The sequence below is a fragment of the Oncorhynchus clarkii genome, chromosome 20 (genome assembly GCF_045791955.1).
Source record: "Oncorhynchus clarkii lewisi isolate Uvic-CL-2024 chromosome 20, UVic_Ocla_1.0, whole genome shotgun sequence".
Lineage (NCBI taxonomy): Eukaryota > Metazoa > Chordata > Actinopteri > Salmoniformes > Salmonidae > Oncorhynchus > Oncorhynchus clarkii.
The window spans coordinates 23215552-23232524 of record NC_092166.1 but is presented as its reverse complement, the minus strand read 5'-3'; the positions used below and the strand labels follow the sequence as shown (position 1 = coordinate 23232524).

The following is a 16973-nucleotide window of genomic DNA, read 5'->3' as shown; positions in this document are numbered from 1 at the left end:
TAATAGCAGTGACGCTATTACTGTGCAACATCTGAAAAACAGCGCACTTGGTAGTATGTAACAGTGCTCGACCAGTCAGCGAAAGCCAACATCATCCACGACAGAGAACGGTTGATTGTCAAGGGCAATGAATTCAATTATCTTGGCTTTAATGGATTTCGCCTTTGAGTTGTCTCGGTAAAATGTTCTTACCCTTTCAAATGACTGCTCGACTTATTGACTGCTCGATCCACACAGCAGACATTGTGGGCAAGGTTAGGAATGCTGTGTTGCACGTGTAGCTCAAAACTTTACATGGCGTCATTACTTCATATAGGTATGCACGGTAACTCTGACATCGTTTTTTAACATAGGCATTAAACTATATCGGGCCAATACTAATGTTGGCATTTTCAGCTAATATCGTCCGATTCTGATATGTTCACCAATATATCGTGGATATCTAATTATTATTATTAATATTATCATCATCATCATCACTGCATTGTTGGGAAAGAGCTCTCACGGTAAGAATTGCAATGTACTGTTTTACACCTGTTGTATCCTGTGCATGTGGCAAATAAACTTTGACACTAGAAACTGCTGACCAATGGTCTGCTTTCAGACACTTTTGTACTTGGTATGGGGACAAGAAAACGATACCTTTAATTTTTGCAATAGCAATTTAGCCTCTAGCACAGTGTTATTGTATGTGAGTGATCTAATACAGTCGAAGTCAGAAGTTGACATACAGCTAGGTTGGTGTCATAAAAACTAGTTTTTCAACCAATCCACACATTTCTTTTTAACAAACTATAGTTTTGGCAAGTCGGTTAGGACATCTACTTTGTGCATGACAAGTAATTTTTCCAACAATTGTTAACAGACAGATTATTTCACTTGTAATTCACTGTATCACAATTCTTGTGGGTCAGAAGTTTATATACACTAAGTTGACTGACTTTAAACAGCTTGGAAGATTCCAGAAAATTATGTCATGGCTTTAAATAGGCTAATTGACATAATTCTAGTCAATTGGAGGTGTAACTGTGGATGTATTTTAAGGCCTACCGTCAAACTCAGTGCCTCTTTGCTTGACATCATAGGAAAATCAAAAGAAATCAGCCAAGACCTCAGAAAAAAAATTATAGACCTCCACAAGTCTGGTTCGCCCTTGGAAGTAATTTCCAAATGCCTTAAGGTACCATGTTCATCTGTACAAACAATAGTACGCAAGTATAAACACATTGGGACCACGCAGCCACTATACCGCTCAGGAAGGAGACGCTTTCTGTCTCCTAGAGATGAACGTACTTTGGTACAAAAAGTGCAAATCAATCCCAGAACAACAGCAAAGGACCTTGTGAAGATGCTGGAGGAAACAGGTACAAAAGTATTTATATCAACAGTAAAACGAGTCTTATATCGACATAACCTGAAAGGCCGTTCAGCAAGGAAGAAGACACTTCTCAAAAACCGCAATCAAAAAGCCAGACTACAGTTTGCAACTGTACGTGGGGACAAAGATCGTACTTTTTGGAGAAATGTCCCCTGGTCTGATGAAACAAAAATACAACTGTTTGGCCATAATGACCATCGTTATGTTTGTAGGAAAAAAGTGGATGCTTGCAAGCCGAAGAACACCATCCCAACCGTGAAGCAAGGGGGTGGCAGCATCATGTTGTGGGGGTGCTTTGCTGTAGGAGGGATGGCATCATGAGGAATTAAAAATTATGTGGATATATTGAAGCAACATCTGAAGACATCAGTCAGGAAGTTAAAGCTTGGTTGCAAATGCATCTTCCAAATGGACAATGACCCCAAGCATACTTCCAAAGTTGTGGCAAAATGGCTTAAGGACAACAAAGTCAAGGTATTGGAGTGGCCATCACAAAGCCCTGACCTCAATCCTATAGAAAATGTGTGGGCAGAACTGAAAAAGCGTGTGCGAGTAAGGAGGCCTTCAAACCTGACTCAGTTACACCAGCTCTGTCAGGAGGAATGGGCCAAAATTCCCCCAACTTATTGTGGGAAGCTTGTGGAAGGCTACCCGAAATGTTTGACCCAAGTTAAACAATTTAAAGGCAATGTTACCAACCACTAATTGAGTGTATGTAAACTTCTGACCCACTGGGAATGTGATGAAAGAAATAAAAGCTGAAATAAATCACTCTTATTATTATTATTCAGACATATTCAGACATTTCAAATACTTAAAAGAAAGTGGTGATCCTAACTGACCTAAGAGAGGGAATTTTTACTCTGATTAAATGTCAGGAACTGTGTAAAACTGAGTTTAAATGTATTTGGCTAAGGTGTATGTAAACTTCCGACTTCAACTGTACATTCCATCTTTGCCTTGTTCAAATGTTTAAAGGATTATAGTGCAGTCTCAGGATACAAATTAAAACAATGACAAAAGTGAGGTAATGCCGAATATAATATGGATCATGCTACTATTAGAAATATTTTTTGACCTCTGAAATAGTCACAGGAATGTTTTAAGTACCTTAGTAACATGTAAGGAAAGAATGTTGTACTTTTGTGAAAGATAATCATAGGACTATACTAGAGATAACTAAGATAGATATCAATAGATGGATGCACTGCTTCTTTCATAGATAGGCAGAGTCAATAGAAGAAAAAAATATATCCTCCCCAAATGATTATACCTATTTCAGTGCATACCACTGAAGCTACCTGCAAATGTATTACAAAATGTAAATAAAGTAATATCTTATTTTTAATGGCAGAAAAAAACTGCCTGTGTAAGCATTCCAACTCTTCAAGCTCCTTATCCCAAAGGAAGGCTTACACTTCCTAATTTTGAACTCTATTATCAAGCCACTCATTTCTGTCCTATACGGCCCCCGGTGGCTATCAATAGAACAGCAATACATTACATCTAACTTTGAAAGGGATCCCCTTTGTGGGACACCAAAATAATTTACAAAGAATCCCATCATTAAAAAATACTTTTAACTCATAGCAGAGAGCTCATAAACTGCTTGGATTCAATAACATACTTTAAAGATCAATTCCGTTAATGAACAATCCACTTATTCGAAAGGCAATTGCTAATAGAACAATACATAATAGAAAATACATTCATATAATTTAAACAACTCAAAGACGAGCATGAGCTTCCTCAAACTAGTTAAAAAATAAATACCTTTAGATATGGCACTGGGTAAAAGAAATGACCAAATACAATTTCCCTAATACTCCAGAGGAATCACTGCTCAAAAATTGTATCCATAGTACTAGGGCAACTCGAGGTCTGATCTCAAGGATGTATAACATACTCAATAATAATCTACCTACATATAATAACCTAAGATAGGTTGCATTTATGACTCAGTTGACTGGGATGACGTGATTGAAACCTCTCAGAGCTTCTTGATGGCAACCAAACATAGACAGATGCAATTCAATATATTGCACAGGACATATTTTACTGCATATAGACTGAATTGACTTGATAAGATAACTGACAAATATCCTAGATGTGAGATAAGTACTGGATATATTTGCCTATGTTATAGAGTTGTCCCTACCTATAGAATTTGTGGGAAAATATCAGTAAAATTACATCAGAGATATTAGAGACAGAACTTCAAAATTACACCAGGATGCGGGTGTTAGGGAATATAACCTTGTTAAATACAGTATCAGATAGCACAAACAAATATGTATTTCTTCATGCTGCTACAGCAGGTAAAAAGTACATCTTAACTAAATGGAAATCAGAACATGCTCCATCAACACGACAATGGTTGAAGGAAGTGATGTCATATTGTACCCCAGAGAAAATATCATGATCTATCAGGAAAGCTACTCTCAATTTAGGAAAAATCTGGGGTCCTTTAATAGATTTTATTCATAACATTCAAAACGTTTCTGATTGAGTGGTAGTTATCTGCTGATTGATGTCTCCACCTATTTTTTTGATTACTACAAATGCCTTGCCTACTTGTTTAGGCTATATTTTATAATGTACATTTTCTTCTTATGGTGTTTTATTTTATTTGAGTTAATTTAATTTTAATTACTTAGTCCTGTGGTTTGTCAGTTTTGTTTGCAAAATAAAAAATAAAATGTCCAATGGGGATCGTTATGTAAAAATGGAAGAGCCATATTGATTTTGTTTTGACTGATTTAGAATATAGAACAAGTGAGAAAGAGATGAGAAACTAGTATACTGCACAGAACCACATTTACATATAATTTAGCTACATGAACATCATAATAATTCCTCATCCTTCTTTTGATACTTCTGTAAAAACTGTGTGGAAGTGGAGTGCTTAGATCTATTTAGAGATGTGCTATTTGTGCTTCTGTTGGGCCAACTGTGTCTTGAATGTGGAATTTCAGATTTGAAGGGTTTAGCAGCAATCTTAGTGAACAACATCAGGAGAATAGTACACACACACACACACACACACACACACACACACACACACACACACACACACACACACACACACACACACACACACACACACACACACACACACACACACACACACACACAGAAATAATTAAGGAACCCCAAAATTGGGAAATCTATGAAATTAAGAGGTTTATAAACAGGAAATAATGCCAGTCACTGATGGGTTTAAATGAAAAAAGCCTACTAAAGGAAGTAAGGCCACTACTGGTTTGCACTTACTTCTCTCTTCAAATCAAAAGAAAGTGGAGGGGGGGTAGGTCCTCTCCAGTGGGGTAACTAGGTGGACGAGGGGGAGGTTTAGGGGTACATTTAAAGAATTGCATACCTGCAAGAACTGGCATGAGCGCTCCTGCTGACAAGCCTCAGATTTCACTAGTGCTTTATGATCTAAATTTACTGAGGCCTTCTGGTAGACTTGGCGAGCCCTGCTCACCGTTAGACTGGACGACCACAAGCTCTTCTTCATGAGCTGTGCGTCCATGCTTATGGGGATATGGGAGGGGACACAGGTGTGTTTTACTACATCGTTATTACTGCGCGACGTTTTCATGGCGTGTTCGCTGATGGTGTTGTAGGCCTCCATGAAGTACTGTGACTGGGACTTGTCAGGGTGGCGGCCCATGGTCATGACTCCGGTGGGGCTGTGGAACAGGCTGTGGCTGTGGCAGACGTCTCGGTCATCCAGGAGGTCGTCTGAGCTCCAGTAGCCCGAGGTGGAGCTCCTTTGCTTTGGCTCTGCCGACTTGCAGCGTTCCCTGCTCTTGCTGCGTTTGCGGTGCTTCTGCGTGGGGGGCGTCTCACTCTCGGGGCTATTCCTGCTGCCATTGATGCTGCCCTGCTTGGAGTGCGTGTGTGGACCCTCCAGGGAGTGGGACTTGGCAAAGAGTTTCTGGACGGAGTGGACCAGGTGGCGGATGCGTCCGGGGCTGTCGCTGCGTTGCTCCAGAGCCGTCCTCTTGTACTGCAGCGTGTGGTACCCATCCCGCGTGAACGACGGCTGCCTCTCAAACTGGTCCAGCAGGTTGACTGGCAGGCGGACGTTGACGCCCTTGTTGGGGACCATGTTACCCACACCAACACCCACACCATAGGGCACCACAGGACACTCATCCTTCCCCATCCGATCCTTCAGCTCATAGTGTGAGCTGCTGTAGTGTCGTCTGGGGAAGGTCCCATAGGGCACCACACTACTGTCTGAGGGGAAGGCAGCGTGGTTCCTCTGCTGGATGTGGCTCTGGACCTGGCCATAGTAGGGGTGGTCAGAGGGGTGGGACATGGGCATGTCCATTTGATTGATCAGGTAGGGCTTGCGATCAGGGTGGTGGCCATGGCCTAGGGCATCGTAGGAAGCAGGGTCATAGGTGACCACATGGTGGTGACTGCGGCTGCTTGATAGACCCTTCATGGTGTCTGTTCAGTCCACAGCCTGGGAACTGCTGCAGACAATTTTCTTGATAGGAGCTGTGAAGACAGGAGGGCAGAAACCACAACAAACTGTTAGAACAACTGGAAATCCAGACGGTAGACATTGTATGTTCCTTTTGTTTGTGCGCTTAGTGCTCTCAAAACAATCCACTCAGTAATAATAATTTTTCAAATCTACTCTAATAATAAGGTTAGGATTGCGTGGGGAGAGCTGAGATCCTAAAATCAGTATTTTCAACACACACAATGTTTTGTCAGTGAAGTATTCGTTTCTGAGAGGTTATTCAAACACTCACAAAACCAGAGGAGTATTGGGTTCCTAGCATAGAGAATGACAGACAAAGAGGACATGTCAAGGAGTAAAAAGCTTCACTTCAAGAATACTGTCACAGTTCAGCTTCGATTTCATATTTCTGCGACACTAGCTAGTTTTTCTGGGCCCATGGCTTAGACTGGCTAACTGGTACTTTGATGTGCTTGTCATTAGTGAATCTTCATGAATATCAATGGTGGAACAGCGGGAGCGGCATCCTATCCCCTGGTGATGTCTCATGGTAGATCATTACTCTACTCGAACCATATGGAGAAAGACCTTTTTTATTTTAGGGGTGGATCAAAATTTACAGAATTGGTACCTGGAGGAAAATGGGGTAGGGCTTTTTCAATTGCAGTCAAGGGGAGGCTTTAGTCTTTTTTGATCTTGTCCAGGGGAGGGTCATGTCATTTGTAATTGATAAAATTGATATAATTCTGTGTTTTAGAATCAGTTGCTTTTTAGGCTATACACTGTGGGGAAAAAGTATTTGATCCCCTGCTGATTTTGTACGTTTGCCCACTGACAAAGAAATGATCAGTCTATAATTTTAATGGTAGGTTTATTTGAACAGTGAGAGAGTATAACAACAACAAAAATCCAGAAAAACGCATGTCAAAAATGTTATAAATTGATTTGCATTTTAATGAGGGAAATAAGTATTTGACCCCCTCTCAGTCAGAAAGATTTCTGGCTCCCAGGTGTCTTTTATACAGGTAACGAGCTGAGATTAGGAGCACACTCTTAAAGGGAGTGCTCCAAATCTCAGTTTGTTACCTGTATAAAAGACACCTGTCCACAGAAGCAATCAATCAATCAGATTCCAAACTCTCCACAATGGCCAAGACCAAAGAGCTCTCCAAGGATGTCAGGGACAAGATTGTAGACCTACACAAGGCTGGAATGGGCTACAAGACCATCGCCAAGCAGCTTGGTGAGAAGGTGACAACAGTTGGTGCGATTATTCGCAAATGGAAGAAACACAAAAGAAATGTCAATCTCCCTCAGCCTGGGGCTCCATGCAAGATCTCACCTCGTGGAGTTGCAATGATCATGAGAACGGTGAGGAATCAGCCCAGAATTACACGGGATGATCTTGTCAATGTTCTCAAGTCACCAAGAAAACAATTGGTAACACACTACACCGTGAAGGACTGAAATCCTGCAGCGCCCGCGAGGTCCCCCTGCTCAAGAAAGCACATATACATGCCCGTCTGAAGTTTGACAATGAACATCGGAATGATTCAGAGGACAACTGGGTGAAAGTGTTGTGGTCAGATGAGACCAAAATGGAGCTCTTTGGCATCAACTCAACTTGCCGTGCTTGGAGGAGGAGGAGGAATGCTGCCAATGACCCCAAGAACACCATCCCCACCGTCAAAAATGGAGGTGAAAACATTATGCTTTGGGGGTGTTTTTCTGCTAAGGGAACAGGACAACTTCACCGCATCAAAGGGATGATGGAGGGGGCCATGTACCGTCAAATCTTGGGAGCGAACCTCCTTCTCTCAGCCAGGGCATTGAAAATGGGTCGTGGATAGGTATTCCAGCATGACAATGACCCAAAACACACGTCCAAGGCAACAAAGGAGTGGCTCAAGAAGAAACACATTAAGGTCCTGGAGTGGCCTAGCCAGTCTCCAGACCTTAATCCCCTAGAAAATCTGTGGAGGGAGCTGAAGGTTCGAGTTGCCAAACGTCAGCCTCAAAACCTTAATGACTTGGAGAAGATCTGCGAAGAGGAGTGGGACAAAATCCCTCCTGAGATGTGTGCAAACCTGGTGGCCAACTACAAGAAAGGTCTGACCTCTGTGATTGCCAACAAGGGTTTTGCCACCAAGTACTAAGTCATGTTTTGCAGAGGGGTCAAATACTTATTTCCCTCATTAAAATGCAAATCAGTTCATAACATGTCTGACATGCGTTTTTCTGGATTTTTTTGTTGTTATTCTGTCTCTCACTGTTCAAATAAACCTACCATTAATATTATGGACTGATCATTTCTTTGTCTGTGGGCAAACGTACAAAATCAGCAGGGGGTCAAATACTTTTTTCCCTCACTGTATATCAATGTGTGCCTGATGCCCCGCTTGATCTCTGATTCTCCACTCGGCACACAATATCAAGTGTGCCTATAGGCTATGTAATTTGGTCTCAATCAAATGATCCATAGCCTACAGGCTATAAGCTATGAAGTGCATGCTGGGAGAAGCACAGAGCAAAGTTACATTTCTAAGATAGCTGCTGGGATGGTGTAAATAAAACTAGGCTACATTACACACCGCAATGAATATTACAACCCTGAGCCCCGACCTGCTCTGCCCTTGAGGATAAAAACCTTTTTTTGTGTGCTGCCTAACCAGTGCTGTGCTGTGTAGGCCTACATTGGCAGTTCAGTAGGAGAGTCAAAGACTTCCTCCCCGCAACATTTCTTTCTATTAGGTCTATCTTGCGGGCAGACTAGCCTATAGCCTATGTTATTTTCAGTTTGAGAAAGAGAGTGCGACGATGAGGAGGAGGACCGGAGATACACTTTGATACTATAGCTTGCTACTACTCTAATTTAATTTTTATAAAAACAACTTGTTTCTTGCCCATGATGTATTTATCAGAGTTATTGACCTCACAATAAGCCAGATTTGAGTAACTGACAATTTGGTGCTGAAAGTTGAAGCAGCTGCCTCGGCAGAATCAATCAGATATGGACTGCTCATGGTGCTCAAAGTAGGCAAATTCCAGTAGACATAATTGATTTAAACAGTCTTAATTTAAATTAGACTTTACTAACAACAAGATGACTTTGTTTTGGAGCCTATTTCTTTTTATTTAAAAAAATAAGAGGTGGGCTTACCTTTTTGACAGATGAAATTAGACTATTAGCTGCAATATCCATAGATTTGTCTGCCAATTCCTCCACCCACCATTCACTCTTTAAATAACAACGATTCACTGACACGGAAGTAGGCTAAGTAAAACCCGGACTCGAATTGAGGGGGTATGAGGGGGTATTTTATTCAAAATTGCAAAAAGTGATCTATAAGAGCGCTTTGATCCACGATACTTTATGTTACAAACAAGTTGTAAATACCTGGGAAAGACGTGACTCCGATGCATATGGTGAAATCATTGTTTTGTTTCTTTGACATTCAGAGGCTGAGCTACAACCTTCTATAGCCGAGGAGAATAATTGACTTTGCTTGGGAATGAGCCTTATTCTCTCACTATCAATTGATTAAGCTATTCACTTTCTGTACAATGGAATATGTTTTAACCCAGATAGTTTAGGGAAACACTTGTGACCTTCTCTTGTTGGGTTATGCCACAGAAGAAGAGTAGCCAGCAGTTAAAGCATTTTTCTGTGTCGGTAGGCCTACTCTGTCTTTTTTTCACGGGGTAGACCAGTTGAGATCTAGTTCTCATTTACAACTGCGACCTGGCCAAGATAAAGCAAGGCAGTGCGACACAAACAAGAGAGTTACACATAAACAAACATACAGTCAATAACACAATAGAAAATAAAAATAGAAAAATTCTATGTACAGTGTGTGCAAATGTAGAAGAGTATGGAGGTAGGCAATAAATAGGCCACAGAGGCAAAATAATAACAATTTAGCATTAATACTGGAGTGATAGATGTGCAAATTATGATGTGCAAGTAGAGATGCTGGGGTGCAAAAGAACAAGAGGGTAAATAATAATATGGGGATGAGGTAGTTGGGTGTATATGCTATTTACAGATTGGCTGTATACAGGTACAGTGATCGGTAAGCTGTTCTGACAGCTGAAGCTTAAAAGTTAGAGAGGGAGATAAGACTCCAGCTTCAGATATTTTTTTTATTAATTCCAGTCATTGGCAGCAGAGAACTGGAAGGAAAGGCGGCCAAAGTGTTGGCTTTGGGGATGACCAGTGCAATATACCTGCTGGAGCGCGTGCTATGGGTAGGTGATGCTATGGTGACCAGCGAGCTGAGATAAGGCGGGGCTTTACCTAGCAAAGACTTATAGATGACCTGGAGCCAGTGGGTTTGGCGACGGATATGTAGTGAAGGCCTGCCAACGAGAGCACAGGTCACAGTGGTGGGCAGTATATGGGGCTTTGGTGACAAAACAGATGGCACTTTGATAGACTACATCCAGTTTGCTGAGTAGAGTGTCTGGGGTGGAAAGGTAGGCAAAACTTTTTAAGTACCATGCTCAGATTCTTAATGACGTCTCAGATTGGTTTATTTGCAAACAGAGACAGTTTTGTTGCAAACAAGACACACACTGATTTGGCATTAGAGAAATATGATAAGATGAACACATAGGCATATCTCTGTCCATTCTTATACTTTGTAATTTGAGTAATTTGTGTGGTTTAAAAAATATTCTGCTTATATGTAAAATTATGTAGAATTGTATGAAATGTTTATAAAAGGCTATTGTTTCTCTGACCTGCAAATACGATGACAGATTCATGCACTTACTATAAACTAGATCTTTCCACCCCTACTCTTGTCCACGGTTGTCAGTGAACCCACAACCATCTGGCCCACAGCCCTCTGCGCTATAGAAATCCTGTGTTGCCATGTGATGCTTACAGGACAATGATAAAATCATTTATAAGGTTAAAAGATAAATGATTAAATAATTCTACCCGGAAACTTAACCATTAGGGATTAGATGTTATGTAGCATGGATAAGGAGTAAATAAAAATATGAAACATAAGTCCGACTAGGTTAGACTGGGAGAGAGAGGAATGTTTGTGTGCCCAAGAAAACACCTAGAACAATTAAACTGTGGTTGAACCGACCCGGCTATAACTCTGAGAACGTACGATAGGACAGGGAGTACCCAAATCAAATCAAATTTATTTATATAGCCCTTCGTACATCAGCTGATATCTCAAAGTGCTGTACAGACACCCAGCCTAAAACCCCAAACAGCAAGCAATGCAGGTGTTGAAGCACGGTTAGCTAGGAAAAACTCCCTAGAAAGGCCAAAACCTAGGAAGAAACCTAGAAAGGAACCAGGCTATGAGGGGTGGCCAGTCCTCTTCTGGCTGTGCCGGGTGGAGATTATAACAGAACATGGCCAAGATGTTCAAATGTTCATAAATGACCAGCATGGTCAAATAATAGGTCTGGGACAGGTAGCACGTCCGGTGAACAGGTCAGGATTCCATAGCCGGAGGCAGAACAGTTGAAACTGGAGCAGCAGCACGGCCAGGTGGACTGGGGACAGCAAGGAGTCATCATGCCAGGTAGTCCTGAGGCATGGTCCTAGGGCTCAGGTCCTCCGAGAGAGAGAAAGAAAGAGAGAGAGAAAGAGAGAATTAGAGAGAGTATACTTAAATTCACACAGGACACCGGATAAGATGGGAGAAGTACTCCAGATATAACAAACTGACCCTAGCCCCCTAACACAAACTACTGCAGCATAAATACTGGAGGCTGAGACAGGAGGGGTCAGGAGACACTTTGGCCCCATCTGATGATACCCGGACACGGCCAAACCCCTCCAGATTTCCCTTATCTGGGGGGGGATGGAACTATCAGCTGGGTAGTGATAAACTATGGTGAGAATTCTGGAGAAGAAGATAGCTCTCCTAATGTTAGTGTGCATGTGTGTGCATAAGAAAGAAGAATGTGTGTGCATAAGAAAGAAGAATGGTATAAAAGGAATGTCTATGTATATGAACGGCAGAGCTCTCGTGAATAAACCTTGATTTGATTATTGTGAGCTGGGAATTCTGTCGGTTTCATTTAATCCAGAACTTTACACACTCTGGTTTGCAGACCGATTAGAATCATTGAAATGTATAAACATTGATAATAGAATTCCATATCAGACAATAACAGTTTTTAATATGGCATATCTAAGCATCTGGTCTGTCCATGAAGTGAGGGTAAATGGTAGGCATGTTCACTGCTATCCACTTTGTTTAAATTATTATTTTGGGTATAGGGGAGTGTCACTTTTATTTTTAAGCCTCCTAGAGTGTTTAGGTAAAATATATTTTGCAGAGGGGAGGGACATCCATTTTCATTTCAGAGAGGTCCGACTTTCGACACGTAAACCTTTTTAGAAATTAATGCTCACTCCCTTATTACTTTTAATTCACAGACCCTCTGGAGTGAATAAAAAAAACACATTTATCATTGCATTATGCAATCTCCTGACATAAGGTAGGATGGAAATTAAGATAGTTTTTTATTTTTTTTTATTTTGAATGCTTTTGATCGCAAGCTGGGAATAAATGTAATTGTAATATGAACCACAACCCAGTCTAATCACAGTCAAAAGAGAAAAGCCTCCTCTCCACCAACCAACACTGACAACAACATCTTCACAGTCTTCTTCTGGTTGCACTGTACAACAGAACAGATCATGCTAGGCGCATCATAGTAATTGCAGCAGGCGGAGAGCCCCTCATTCAGCTGTGTTGACTGTGTGAAGTTTCGTCAGGACAGGAAGCAGAACCCGCAGGGTTTCGCAGCAGGAAAGAAGGGGGCTCAACGGGTGGCAGAGAGAAAGCAGCCAGCCCTGTTATTATTGGACTATTATTGGCCCCTGTGATCCTCTAATGGCACTGGGGGTTGAACCCCAGGATCTTGGCATCACTCACTGTGGAGGGATGGATGTAGTCTAGAAGGCTGTCTCTGCTAGTTGACTGGCTTTAGCTGACTGGTTTTCAACTAAGTGTAAATGCAAACACCTTTAGAGCATTTAGATTTTTATTTAACTAGACAAGTCAGTTAAGAATAAATTATTATTTACAATGACGGCCTACATCGGCCAAACCCGGACGATGGTGGGCCAATTGTGCACCGCCCTATGGGACTACCAATCACGGCCGGATGTGATAAAGCCTGGATTCGAACCAGAGACTGTAGTGATGCCTCTTGCACTGAGATGCAGTGCTTTAGACCGCTGCGCTACTCGGGAGCCTCGAGTGTGTAGCAACGGTAACTTTGGAAGCACACAATGACAGCCCACACAGTAATGATTTATACGTTTATGATAGAGCCATCATGTCTAGCAATAACACAAATTACACTCGTGGAGAGGAACTGGCAAGATTGGGAGGCGATCTTCTTGAAAATCATGCTTGATTGTTATATTTGCCTATTGAACATGACAATCTGAAAAATGATTGGGAATTTAAATATATATATTTTTTATTTACAGTAAGTATATCTGTTCTGCTGTTGTCTAGGGATATTTAAAAACAAATCTGGAGGTGTTACAGTGGCTGTTTCCCGAACAGCACCCTATTCCCTATATAGTGCAATACTTTTGACCAGAGCCCTATGGGCCAGAGACAGTGTGTGAGGGGAGTCTGGAAGTTGGTCTCCTCTACACCTTCAGAGAGAGGACATCTGAAGTACAGTATGCAGCCTCTCTCACTCCACAGAGGACCATCTTTCTGTGCTGCTGGCTTCCCTGACCTACTTGGTCTTCATTAGGCAGCAGGCTGCTTAACATAAGATGACAGCTCCACTAGTACTGTACAAGCCAACTCTAACAAGGTGCACTAGCTACCCTTCACTGCTGAATCCTAAAGCATGGGGAACTTTGAATAATAACTTGCAGTTGGTTGCTCAGTTTGTTGCCCAACAAACAATGTAACCAGAGAGCCAGCTACGTGTCAACACTTTTCCAGATACATTACCCAAATGGTGCATTTGGTTGTATTAAGCATTTCGCTACACTCACATTAACATCTGCTAACCATGTGTATGTGACAAAATAAAATGTGATTTGATTTAATACTGCTTCATCACAGTTTTGATTGAGGCAATATTACAGTAAAGGAGGCTTAATGAGATCTGTAGTTTCCAAGTGAAAAAGAAATAACTCATTATTTTCAACTTAACCTTATACTGGATACTTCACATTGTATGTTCAGATAGTATTAAGACTAAGGGTCTGTTCAAAGTTGTGGAAAAAGCCGTTTGAATGTCCCAACCTCCAATCACAGTCATTGCCAGTAGGAGAAGGCTAACTACAGTTACAGTACATGTATATGTTTAATTACAACAGTGTTGCATGAAAACTATCCATCTGTCTGTTTCATAACTATTAATGAGAGTGGTTACGGTTAGTGAGTAATTGGTCTCTGAGGGAAAGGGGTCATTACACAGAGGCAAGGAGAGCAGATGGAACAAAAGGAAGAGAGAGAGATGGAGAGAGAGAGACAGCAAGCGAGAGAGCGAGAGAGAGAGAGAGAGAGAGACACCGAGAGATGGAGAGCGAGACAGCAAGCGAGAGAGAAAGGGTAAGAGAGAAGAGAGAGGGGGGATAAAAAGAAAAAGAGGAAGAGAGCATAGAAAGATCAGGTAGTTAGCTATCCCATTTCCAAACATACCATCAAGCATTTGAAACTCCACTGGGAAGCAATTTTCCTAACAAACAGAAGAGAATAGAGAATTGTAATTCAAGGCAGGGATCTGACAGACACACGGAGAGAAGTGCTTGCTTGACAGTATTAGAGTGCTGTCAACAGCCAGACCAAGTTGTCTACATTTCAAAAGGGACTCAGTTCTCGCCTTTGATCAGTTGTCCTCTACTGCTTTTCTCATGTTTCTTTGGAGCCAGCAACATACGTACATTTGACTACCTGAACAACTGAGAAAAAGAACCATACAGTGACAGCATTATCAAAAGCATTCACAGAATCCTGACATTACACTACTGCTTCAGATATTGTCTTTGCATACCATTGCCCGGGTTCATATTCTGAACATACCAAATATTTCAACACTAGGTGTACATCCCAAATGGAACCCTATACCCTAGTAAACTGCAGTGCACTGTATATGGAATAGGGTGCCATTTGGGACAGAGATTAGGTTTTGAAATCTTCCTAATTACAGATAAATTATCAACTTCTGTTACAATCAAGAGTAACCAATCAATCAATTACCTAGTCTCTTACTATTTCCTGTGGATTACCCCTCTGTAAAGGGAATCCAACAACAACAACCAACTCTTCCAGGGTTATGATATAAATGAATCATGATATTTCAGGTCTCCTCCACAATAGTAGTGACAGGCAACTGAACGTTCAATATCTTGCTATTATCCTTTTTGAAGTACAGAGATCCATCATGTGATGTCTCCTGACAATCCTCAGCCAACCCATTAGAGTTCCACCCAGCTCTACCTGTCTGTAATGAGAGGGCCACCTCCCCATCCATCTCCCTGTCACAACAGACGTTGCCAGGGCCTGGGTGACACACAGAGGTGAAAATGTGACATCTATATGGCCTTCAAAAGTCTCCAATTCACAGTGCTGTCATGTAGTGAGTGAATTTCCGTCTGGACTTAGCTTTGACTATCATTCACAGTTTTGGTTAGGTACAGTAAGTGAATGTAAAAGACCAGGCATTTGACCGGTCTTACTCATGCAGTTTGAGATATAGAGAAATGTGGAAAAAAATAAGAACACCTCACTGTAATACCAACATCATTTAATACAATTTTACACCCCCACCGCAGCAGTATATTGTTGCTCTAAGGCTTTTCTGAAATGATGCATCATTTGATTTAAAAGGACCCAAGCTGCCTATATCAGGCAGACAGGAAGAATAGAGACACAAATAGAATACCCATGGCCATTAGATTTGTGCATTGTTGTGCTTTGGGGACGACAAAAACAACTTGAAATGTTCAAATTAGCATGTACAGGATATTCATTCTCAAAAACTCACTAAGGAAACGTATCTAAATGCTGGACAAACTGCGTTCCCTAATGGAGGAGTGGAGGCATCAGAAAAACACATCAGATTGACAGTGAAAACCTCTCGACGGTCGTTTTCAAAGTGCATGTGCCAAGCGTTTTGATGTCTGTTTATTTTAGAAAGCCGGCAAACAAAAGCCTTGGAGTCACAGAAATGCAGGCCAACACTACTGAGCGACAACACAGACTCCACATATCTCACTATATGGCCACCTCTTTATGGTTTGTGTGTTGCTTGGTCGGACATAATTATTATAATAATGTGCAATCATTGGATGCTCTCCTGTGTTGGAAGTGTCATTGGTTTAACCCTTAGATGCATAACCTATGGAACTAACACATTTCCATAACAGGTACCTCACATTAGATTATGTTATATAAAATATAAAAGGGACAAACTGACCAATATGTTACAGTACAAATCTTCATCAATGAACAAGATAAATTTGACACATTTGAATGTAATTTGTCACTGTGCACCTCCGTGGCCCATGTTATGCATCTACGGAAGGCGTAAAGAATAAGCAATTCATGGCCAAGGCAACGATTACAATGTGTCAATATCAAACAGGAGTCCGGCAAAGTTATTGAATGAAGCAGGAGACTTGCATAATTTAAGGTAACTGTCCAGTAACCATTATTTTATCTCATACCCAAATAATGTTGTTGACTCATCCTATACTCATGTGGCCAAAGCATGAATTACAGAAAAAGTCTCAAACAGACCATTTAAAAAAATGCTTTCCATTTCCTCAAAGAGAATAATATCAGTCAGCAGTCTACTCGCATTAATGTTTTTAATGACTGGTATATTTCACTCATATTGTAATTAATTATAGGTCATATTTCATAGAAATCTGTAAACACTGGACAGTTACTTTATACAGTGGATTTTTTCTCTCTCTGTAACACTAACAATTTAGGTGTTAGATGTTTAATGTGATATTTGTATTTATTATGGATCCCCAAGCTACTCTTCCTGGGGTCCATAACAGAACATGGCCAAGATGTTCAAATGTTCATAAATGACCAGCATGGTCAAATAATAATAATCACAGTAGTTGTCGAGGGTGCAGCA

At 41.2% G+C, this 16973-nt stretch overlaps 1 protein-coding gene across 1 annotated transcript in view; it reads right to left on the bottom strand.

The window, feature by feature from the left end:
- The window catches only part of LOC139376093 (disks large-associated protein 1-like), a 72218-nt gene that overhangs the window by 31530 nt on the left and 23715 nt on the right, over positions 1–16973 (bottom strand). Inside the window, exon 2 of the mRNA XM_071118273.1 lies at positions 4866–5893. Within this exon, the coding sequence (XP_070974374.1) occupies positions 4866–5837 (972 nt within the window). The 5' untranslated portion in view covers positions 5838–5893. The remainder of the gene's footprint in view (positions 1–4865; positions 5894–16973) is intronic.